Source organism: Populus nigra, chromosome 2, assembly GCF_951802175.1.
Source record: "Populus nigra chromosome 2, ddPopNigr1.1, whole genome shotgun sequence".
Lineage (NCBI taxonomy): Eukaryota > Viridiplantae > Streptophyta > Magnoliopsida > Malpighiales > Salicaceae > Populus > Populus nigra.
Window position 1 is genome coordinate 44,122,901 of NC_084853.1, and position 10,797 is coordinate 44,133,697.

Below are 10,797 nucleotides of genomic sequence, written 5' to 3' on the forward strand. Positions count from 1 at the left end.
GTAAAAGATTTCCAAGACTTCGTTTCTGTTTCCGTTTGTGCTAGCAATGCACTGGCAAACTTGAAGACATAAACATGACCTCGTTGAAGATATACTGTTGGTTACAGGCTTAAGGCACTCAGTTCTGAGCCCCGCCGCCATGTTACCTTTCTACTCTAAGCATCCATCGGTTTCAAATGAATTAGCAGCTGACATGGGATGTCTTAACAAGCCATACGCCTTTTTCCCCTCTACTTCTGATTTAATTTTAGATCCTAGAAATAACTCCTTATAAAAAATACATTGCTCCTGATGTAAATGATTTGCTTAAAATTTAATGGAGAAACGACCTAATTCCAATATATATATATATATATTTTTTTTTGACAAATCTCTATCACCATTGTCATCTCTCAAAAAGGAAAAAGATGGACACCATTATCACCAAAAATCCTCTAAAGAGCCCAACAAAAGATCAGTGGGCTAGTATATTGTCCTCGCAACATTTTTGGGCTCGCCCAAGTTCTTAACAAACATTTCCCATATTGAGTTGCGTGCAAGGCCGCCGCACTGTCTAGAAGCAGCTTTATCTACCTATACACTTCGTCATCTGTGATCCCACAAACAATTCCCTGCCTGACACGTGATTTGATCAGAGCCGTAGTTGTGATAACCAATAGGATCTTATGATGAAGAGTGGTCAAGCGTTGAAGTTCATACATAGACAAGACAGTGGATAAAAGAGACCCTAATAAAATAATTTTGTTTTCTAGTACTGGGGAAGAGAGCACCAAACACGGCCTTGTCATGGTCTCCTATCAGTAGCTGATATAGAAATTAGAAATTTAGAAACCGAAACAACACCGGTTGCTGACGCATTAGCCAATCCTATCTTTTTAAAGAACAAAGTCTAAATGCTTTTTTAGAGAGAGAAAAGCTAAGAAAAGATTGTGAATTTGGAGGCTATATCCATCTGGGCACTCCCTTCGGTATTATACAATCTCTCTCTCGCCCATCTCTTTTTCTCCATAGAAATAGTGGATTTGCTAACCCTTTTGTCTGATTGTTGACCTCTGCTTTCTTTGAGGTTTTCTCGAGGAGAAAACTTTGTTCTTTTTTAAGAGTATGTTCATGTTTTTTTTTGTTTTCTTATTTGCATCTCTGTAACTTTATCGCTGATGAGCTTGAGGTTGTTTGGTATCTTTAATTTTAATTGGGTGTTCTAAAGTTGTTTTCTTTCTGTTAGATTCTGGGAAGTGATTGTTAGGTGCATAACTAGAGTTTGCTTCTTTGATTCCGACTGTTATTGTCCTTTTTTCTTGATATGGGCTCAGTTAGGTAAGAAATTTTTGTTTAATCAGGTCAATAACATTAATCCAGGCTTGAATCCTGATTGAAAGTTTCTTTTATTACTTCTATTTCCGTGCTAGCCAGGGAAAAAGCATACAATCTGTAATTTTACAAGAGTTTGAGAATCTGATTGTTGCCAAATTGAGAATTGTTTCTTGACCGTTGATTTCGTTAATGATGTAATAGTTACGTGAGTTTGGCGATTCATCAAGAAACTATGACAGGATCTTACAATACCCAATTGGAATTGGTTTTCGCTGTTAAAGAAAATCCCATGTGTTGCTTGTCTATGATTCATCAAAGAGAGCATAAAAGTCTGAAGAGACGGCCTTTGTCGCATACAGAAAATGGCTGAGAATTTCTTGCCTTGTAGATGAATTTTCTGGGTTTTATTGATGTATTTCTTTTCACTTTTGTCATGTTAGAATGTGCTTTGTCTATGTTCAATGCTGTTGAACTCTATTATTTCTTGAGTTCTAACAATAGTTCAGTATTTGACTTTGCAGGTTTGATCCGGGTAAAAGATGAGTACACTCGATGCAACTAGAGCAGAACTGGCTCTTGTAGTTCTGTATCTGAATAAGGCTGAAGCCAGGGACAAGATTTGTAGGGCAATTCAATATGGTTCAAAATTTTTGAGTGACGGACAAGCTGGTACTGCCCAAAATGTTGACAAATCAACCAGCTTAGCTCGGAAAGTTTTCCGTCTTTTTAAGGCAAGACTTATAATGTACTTATTAGATATGATTGAGTTGGATTTCATCTGGCTTTCTTTATATCCCTTCAAATCTAGGAAACGAAGAGCTTCTTTCCTGTAGTTCTTTCTGCAGCCAAAACCATGTGTATTTGTTCGGTAAATGGAAGCCAAAAGTCCTTTAATTTGGTTGTCCATTTGGTTCCTAGAAAGCACTAGTAGAATGAATGAAATTTTATCATGCTTATTTACCTTGTCTAATTGCAGTTTGTCAACGATCTGCACGGTCTTATTAGTCCAGTTCCTCAAGGGACCCCCTTGCCTCTTGTTTTATTGGGAAAGGTACAAATGATTTGTCAATAAAAATGTTTCTGTGACATCTTTGATATCTCCATGGTGGTGACTTTGTCAGTTTGATGCTTATTTCAGTCTAAAAATGCGCTGTTGTCAACTTTCTTGTTTCTTGATCAAATTGTTTGGTTGGGTAGAAGTGGAATTTACAAGGTACGGAATGCTCCACTCTATTTTTGGTTATTTATGTTCCAGAATGAAATTATATGAGAAGCATTAGCCAGAAACGTGAGTTAGCTTGATTTTTACAGAACAAAGAACGTGTTGAGCTAATTGGCCGGATTTCCCTTTTCTGTTGGATGGGATCCTCAATTTGTACTACTTTGGTTGAGGTTTGTAGCGTCTCCATTTTTTTCTATTCTTTTCCTAGAAATTGACATGGGTGAATTACCCCCTAACCCCCCCCCCCCCCCACAAAGTAAAGGAAAGGTAATGAGAATCTCCTTGCAAGCTGAAGATGGTTTCTATGACATGTTCTACCATTTTCACATCAGGTTGGGGAGCTTGGGAGGCTTTCTGCATCAATGAAGAAGTTGGAGAAGGAGCTTAAGGAGGGTGAAAAACATCATGTATGGATATCATTGTTTTAGCAGGCTGATTGTTTTAAATGCTTCCATGTAATGGTTATTTTTTGGTGGTCCATTTTGAGTGCAGAATGAGCAATATCATGCTAAACTTAAAAAATCAAATGAAAGGTCACTAGCCCTTGTCAAATCAGCCATGGACATTGTAGTTGCTGTTGGGCTACTTCAATTGGCACCCAAGAAAGTCACTCCTCGAGTTACAGGAGGTTTTGGGTTTGTTAGCTCTCTTATCTCTTGCTACCAGGTACTAATTCTTTGCATGCTTTGCTCTCATTGTTAATCAGGAAATCATCACTATATTAATTTACTTCTTTGAGATTACCTACGTATTGCCCACTAAAGCACTGCTTGGTCGAGCTTGCTGTGATTGGATTTTAATTTTAAAACAAAATTGTAGTTTCCCAAAGTTATCGGTGGGTATGTGCTCTGTTTACTGAATGTATTTCTTCTTGTGACATGCAGTTGCTTCCATCGCCACAAAAGTCTAAGACAACTTGAAGACACAACACCGTTCTGCTCAACAAGTTAAATGTCATCTAAATAATTACTTAAACCTTGTGACCGATCCTTATTTGTGTAAGCTTTGTTAGCTACTAGTCATCCTGAGGGTGACCTAGAAGGTTCATTTACCTATTTAATTTTCGCTATATTCAGCATCCTTGTTGTCACAATTCACATTTCATTACAATCTCTTGCATTAGTAAAATAATAATTCACCAATTTCATCTCTGGTTTGCATTTCAGATTTAAGTGGTAAGAGTGTTTGTTAATGAGGCGCGACACGCCGGCAAACAAACGCACAAGTAGTTAACACTACAAACATTGTAGCTGGTCTGCAGATGTTTGGTTTGGGTGGACCTTACAGTTTTACACTTTAATGAATTCTATCAGATCATGCATTTGTGCATACCTAAAGTGGGGTACTATTGTTCGGCTTTTCCATTTCTGGCGTTTCAAGTGCCCATCATTTAGCTGCATTCACATGCTTTCATAATTTTTGTGTAAATGATTATGGCCGGTCTCAACCTTCCTGGCCAAACATCACCTGAGCGGGATGGTAACGTTTTATAGTTTGTTTCTGCTCACTTGGGTGTTTGGTTTTATTATAATTTAGACAGGCAGAAAACTCTTTTTTAGGGTGAAAAAAAAATCCAAAAAGCGTATCTATGATTTGGATATTAGCATTTTAGTGACGAGGTACTTTGTTTATTTCTAGTTATCCCTGTTAGAGGCTATCCCACGCAACATTAGTTATGATGCTAATACAAATCCTCAGACTTTTCAATTTGTTTCAAGTATACCCTGGTTCTTTAATTTTGTGAATAGGATGACTCTGAAAGCACTGGCAAATTTATCGGGTGTGGTAAATAATTTTTTTATATTAGCATATAAAAAAAATCAATTTAAAACAAAAAAAAAATCAAATTTTGATGAAAAACATGTTTAATTTCAATTCCAAACAGGAAATCACTAAGACAAAAGGTTATTTTAAAGTTTTTTCTCATGTCTACAATATAATCTTCAATTACAACGTAGGAACAGCTAACAATGTACAAGCAAGATTTTGAAAAACACAGAATCTTCGATAGCTACTTAGCAATTGGATAATAGCATACGAGGGTCTCCATTCAATCCCTTACTTATTAATTAGAGTGGAATGAGTATAGTGGTTATCAGGTATATCTAGATTTTTCAAGGAAATTGCTGGGATCAACAAAAATCATTGCACAATAAAATAAAATAGATGCGAGAGAGAGAGGCATTCACAGTATAAATGTGACATGTGATCAATACGGTATAATAAAAAAACTTATGAATACAAACAACTTATATATTAAATTAGACAATAACATGTGTATTTATTATTATTTATCATTTAATTTTAATTATTTGTTTATAATATTTATTTTCTAATTTGAAAATATATTTTGTATTTTATAAGTATAATTTGTTAGGATACCACGTACTCGAGGCACGCCTTCTTCATTTAAACGTAGAGTTTCTCGGTACATGAATCCTAGTCCAGTTGATTTTTATGTTCTATGGTTGTAGGGGTTACATAGATTAGATGCCATATCAAATGAAAATGCATGTTTATTTTTCATTTGAGAAATATGATTAATTATTGTTCTAATGACCCTATAATTCATGTTAATACATTAAATTTTCTTTTGTTATGCAGGATTTGAGTAAGATGTATTACAGATTTCATGTCGCAAAAAACATAGATAGACTCGTACATATTATTATATTTACATTATGTTATTTTTCTACTTAAAAGTTATTTTTACTATTTTTATAATATTATTTTTGCTAATCATGTAGATTTTAAAGTGTTTTATATATTATGCATTTTTATATTTAGTTTATATAACTATGATTTAATATTATTAATTAACAAACAAACATGTTTAAAATTTCAAATCGGTCATTAACAACTATAAAAATACACATAAATAAAAATAATATTAAAAAAAAATATTAATTTGAAATTTTAATTAACAAGTAAAAATAATGTTAAAATAGCTTCAATTTCAATTACAAATTTAAGGTTTGATAATCTGTAGTTTTGTATAGCTTGTTTTATATAAAATATTAAGATGGACTATGCAGCTTGACACAACTACTATTAACAATAACAGTTGGTTAGTGGGTGTTTACAACAGCTAATGACAGTAAATAAAGCCATGTTTTTTAATAGCAGTTAGGTTAAAAGTATGCTATTTTCCAAATATTTTTCTCTGATATCCTGTTTTTTTAAAACTTTTATAAAATTGTGCTAGTTTAATAAAAGACCCATATTTTATCTAGAATATACATTGGCTTATACACCACCTTGGCAGAAAGAGCTTGGAAGGTTTCCAGCGTAGTCACTCTGGCTTTTGAGAGATCAGGACACCAACTTGTTATTCAGCCCAAATTCATAGAGGTCTGGTAAAATAAACAAAGAAAGGTCATAATTATTATAGGTAACAGGCCTAGAAAGCTAACTCATCATCCATTTCATCGGCCGCTTCATCATCTTCCGAGTTCCAATCTTCATCCAGCACTCCGACCCCCAACCCATTCACAACCTGCTCCAAATCAGCAAGTGCTTGCAAGGGCACACCATGATATAAGGCATCATCTTCAGGTAAACTTGGTGGTAGTGAACTTTGTGGTGCACTACTCAGGGTTTTCAATACAAACTTTCCAGAAGGTCCAAGGATTTCAACACCAAATGCTGATGATAATGGCCTGCCTTTAACTTGAACATGAGCCACGCTGAAATATCACAAGAAAATGCATTAAAAACAGAAACTGTGCATTATAGCCAGCAGTCTTAAGTTGCATACAACTCTGCATTAAGGAATTATTTCTCTTAATTTTTCTGATATTATTAAGGCTGATTAAAATTTTGAGAAAAAATATCAATTTCCAAACCAACCGATGCCCCAGAGTCTTAATTTGAGTAAATATGGTTTCTATTTTATTCCCACAACACAGATTTGGCCACAACTTAGCATCATCACATTTTATGCACATACAGGGAATCGAGCCTGGTCAGTTGAATAAAATATATTATATGAAAATATTCCAGGATCCTATTGAGAAGATTGGCACGCCATGAGGGGGGGGGGGTGTTATGAGGTACTCTGGAGGAGTGATCCCACTCACATCAAAGTGGGACTGGCTATGATAACTATTCATAGGTCCCACTATTATGTGAGTGGAGCATACACATATATATGGACACCAAAACCAAACTGCTAAAGAATAGCGGGTTGCACAAACCATATATAGAATAAGCCATCCATTTCTTGCCTCTGAACCCTTCTCAACAGCTCAATCTGCAAAATTCCACCAATGCAAACAACAGGTTCTGGAAGCTTGAAGTTCTGCAAGCTGCTCTCCTGTTCAGGGGCTTTGACGAATTAGGATTTCTGTTGAGAATTCGATTATATAATGACAAATAACACTCTTTAGAGAAAATTCTACAATAAAAAAACTTTTCCTGCCGCATGAAGACAGCTCTATGGGGTCTTAAGTTACCATGCAGTGTTCTCAAAAAGTTTGCACTTGTTCTTTTATCAAACAGGCTACAAAAAGAGACAAAGCCAGCCACTGTATATGGTTCATGATTATGTTACTTATTATTTAGGAACATCCCTGGGGGTTGTAAATACAAGAGCGCTGTTTGCAGAAAACTTGGCCACTACAATGTTTAATTTAGTCTTCAAGGTTTCCTGCAATAAGTAATCAACTCAGGTGCATGCTGCCGAGTGTAAATATTGGATCCCAACTCCATGTCTATCTTAGATCGCTAAAATTTCCTGCAAAAGTAACTAAGACAGATCCATCTACTATGCCTGAAAATAGAATGCTGCACCTTTTCATATGCCAATTAATAGTTCACTGAACTATGGTTTTTTATGCAAGCTCCACTTATAGAATTGATAAAGAAACTGTAGAAATAATAATGCAGTTCCATGGCCACATTGATATAGGTAGTGTTTTTGTTAAGAAGGAAAAAAAAAATCACAGCAACATCACTAAGATTAAAAAATGGAAGACAGGCATGACATACCTGGGCCATTGGAAACTCTGGTGAAGAGTAAGTCCATATGAACTTGTCATCAGCACAGTTATCCAATGGTTCACCCAAAGTGTCATCCATTGGGCACTTGGGATGACCCAAATGAAACTGCACAGATTCTGCCGAATATATAGGTGAACCCTGCTGAAAATAAGCTGAACATAAAAACATATGATACCTCAATAAAGGACAACTATATGGTCAGAACAAACTGGGAGAGTGAATGAATTTGATGAAATTAACAGAAGAATAACCTTGAAAAGGTTGTATATTAATTTCAGTAATAACGCAAATATCAGCAACCAGTTTATACACTAGTGTCTCAGGTACTGCAGCCTTGCGCTGTCCTTTACTTGACCAGTACGAAGGTCTCCTTCCAACACGGTCCCCTTTTCGCAGAGTGTTACGAATGCTTTCCTCTGGATAATTATCAGTGCTAGAAGCACTTATTGCATCCTTAATGCAATCATCAAAAGGAAATGACAAGCACGCTTGAGCTAGAAATGCATATGCTTTATGCTCCCTCTTCAGAGTTTCCCATTCCACAAATTTGCTACATCCGACTTCTGAAGCTTTTTCCATAACACAACTAGGTTCAATTACACAATCAACTCTAAGCAAGTGAGGAAACATACTCAAGCACAGCTGCTTACAAAGACCATTTGCAATCACTGTGAAGCAAACCAAACCCAATCAAAACCTTCAGTTACAAAAACAAGATTCAATGTTAAAGGGAAACTTTCTCTACCCAAACCCTGCAACCATCACTAAAATTTCAATCAAGATTGAAATTGATCAGGTTGTCAAGACCAATTTTCAAAAACTATCAAAAAATAATGTTCATTGATTTTTTATATAGCAAAGTTGAAAACAACTGGGATGCAACCTGTTGAGAAATAATTGAAAACTGTATTGGCAACAGCAACAGGTGATTAAGAAGATACCCTTAGAGTAGAACTCAGGGACAATGGCATAAAGGAACCTTGAGGAGAATCTAAATTGCAGCTACCACCAAAGTAATCGATTGCAAATTTCAATTTGAAAGAGATAACAAATGTTTGTGCCTAAATTGACTACAAAAACAAGAGGAAAGAAATGCAAAAAATAAAGCACCGACCAACATTTATTGCAACAAGTGCCATCCATTTTTTTCTTCGGCAACAACTTAGACGATCACTTAAAGAACACAGCCATTCTGATAAGAATACTTCATATCAAAAGGAAAAACAGATGTTTGCAATGTGCTTCTGTGGATATCAAAACAACTGCAAAATGTTTAAAGATTTCAGTCTAAACATAAGAGTAAATACTCACCAAAATCTCGCCAAGAACGAGAGACATAACTAGCACGGACAAGATCAGATGGATCTTCCAAACACCTGAGAATCTTCATTGATGTGTCATGGTCAAGACAATTCAAGAAATCCATACGGATCTCCATTTATAATGACCTCAGCCAATTCACTAAAAACACCTTGATCTGTTTGAATCTCAAAACCTGATTCAAAAAATATATACATATATATATTACTAACAACTTCATTAAATAACATCCACTGTTCAAGCAGATTCCAATATTGAAATAACCAAATGCTTAAATTTAAAGTTTCAGTTCGCTCTCATCTCACCCTCCTAAAACAGCTCAACTACCAAAAACCCTGATGTCAAATTCAATGTAAAAAAAAAAATCATGAAAACCACAAGCTCCCAAGAAGCTAACAAGGAGCTGGGGCCTTTTACAAGCTGAATAATTAGAATTCATTCCCTAATCACTCACGTAGTTAATGTAACTTCGAAAAAACTAGTTGAAATTGTTAGACAGAGCAAAACCTCTTCAAATTTTCTAAAAGGGACAAAAAAGAAGAATGATTTTGCATTAATATGCACAGAATTCAAAAGGGTTTTTGTTTAATTCCATTAAATTCAACAAAAAAAACACATTCAGGATTCTATATAATTGTAATTTGGTACAGGTAAAATCAAGATTATCAATAATGAGGATGGTTACGATCACTGTACAAAACCCAGAAAACAGATGAAAAAGAACTGCAGATGATTGTGATTAACTGGATGAGCCCGTGAAAAAGAAATTCAAAGTCAATCGAACATAGAAGAGAATTTTTGCAAATTCAAGAGAGAGAAAGTAATTGTCGATTTTTTGAAAATAAAAATAAAACAAAAGGTATGGAGAGAAAGCCAGGGAAGTAGACAGAAGGTAAAGAAAGGAATTTGAAATTCTCACCTTTGTTGACGAAGAAAAGTATGCATCTTTGTCACAAACCCTGGAGAGAGAAAGCAAAGGGAGGATTTTGTAGAGGGAGAGAGTTGGTGGGGATTATCGTGACAGAGAGAATGCTTCTTTTGTATGTAAACATATATTGGAAACCATCCCGGCCGGGTCGACTCGGGATCTGGAACTTAGTTGATTTAGGATTAAAATTGGATCGAGTTGAAGAAAAAACAAGGAAAAATAAAATCCAGTATAACCTAACGACCCGATTGATCTGGCAAAATTCGATTATAAACCTTTTGACTTTTTTCTTTTAAATGATATTATTTTGATTTAAAAAAATATTGACCTAACTGATTCGATCAAGCCTGAAATCAAGGTTTTGAACCGTTGAACCGGGGCTACAGAGCTGAATCCTAAAACTATGTATATAAATGACAGATATAATTTAATATTTCTATAATAATATTAATAATGATTTGCTTGGATTGGATACCCTTGTTCTGTGACTATTTGTTTGTTTTCTTGGTAAAAAATAAATTCCATGTTACAAGTTTGAGGGTAAAAATATTCTCCAGCCAGTTTTTATCGAGACAGAAAAAGAAATAGAGACATGAGATAATGAGATTTGTCTCGGTGTGTTTTTTTATTTTAAAAATAAAAAAAATTATTTTATAACTATTTTAAAGATAGATTTATTTTTGTTTTTGTTTTTGTTCTTGTCATATCAATACAGCATGTTTTTATTTTTTTTTGTATTTGTTATAGCATCATGTATTTGTTAAAAATAAAACGTTACTAGTTAATTTATGATCACTATAAAAAATTTTTGATAAAAAAATTAATAGTATTTAGAAAATAACTAATTAGATGTTATTAATTACTTTCTGAGCATCTTAAATTTTTTTTCAATGATATTTAAAGAAAAAAAAACATGAAAAGAGATAGCAAAGAACCCAAGACAACTACCTACTACATTCAATTTTCGAATTAAATAGGCCATGAACTTTCAATAAATAATTTTACTTGGTTT

General features: G+C 34.5%; 2 protein-coding genes across 5 annotated transcripts; one reads left to right on the forward strand and one right to left on the reverse strand.

Annotated features, from left to right (window-relative positions):
• The first annotated feature begins 744 nt into the window (after positions 1–744).
• LOC133683063 (peroxisomal membrane protein 11D) lies at positions 745–3,678 on the forward strand. 3 transcript variants are annotated; one of them, XM_062106571.1, is made up of 8 exons: positions 745–968; positions 1,821–2,045; positions 2,291–2,365; positions 2,453–2,527; positions 2,626–2,706; positions 2,869–2,943; positions 3,029–3,202; positions 3,421–3,678. In XM_062106571.1, the coding sequence occupies exons 2-8, from the start codon at positions 1,854–1,856 to the stop codon at positions 3,454–3,456; spliced, it is 708 nt and encodes a 235-aa protein (XP_061962555.1). In that variant the 5' UTR covers positions 745–968; positions 1,821–1,853; the 3' UTR covers positions 3,457–3,678. The 3 variants fall into 3 exon arrangements, with proteins under 3 accessions (XP_061962555.1, XP_061962554.1, XP_061962556.1); XM_062106570.1 differs by having other exon boundaries at positions 747–968; positions 1,836–2,045; XM_062106572.1 differs by having other exon boundaries at positions 964–1,102; positions 1,836–2,045.
• A 2,063-nt stretch (positions 3,679–5,741) lies between these two features.
• Positions 5,742–9,925, reverse strand: LOC133682672 (F-box protein At4g00755). Of its 2 annotated transcripts, none has more exons than XM_062106136.1 (6): positions 9,777–9,925; positions 8,849–9,032; positions 7,789–8,106; positions 7,526–7,689; positions 6,733–6,851; positions 5,742–6,222 (listed from the first exon to the last, which is right to left on the reverse strand). In XM_062106136.1, exons 2-6 carry the CDS (start codon positions 8,973–8,975, stop codon positions 5,937–5,939), a joined length of 1,014 nt encoding a protein of 337 aa, XP_061962120.1. In that variant the 5' UTR covers positions 8,976–9,032; positions 9,777–9,925; the 3' UTR covers positions 5,742–5,936. The 2 variants fall into 2 exon arrangements, with proteins under 2 accessions (XP_061962120.1, XP_061962119.1); XM_062106135.1 differs by having other exon boundaries at positions 7,789–8,205.
• Positions 9,926–10,797: the final 872 nt, after the last annotated feature.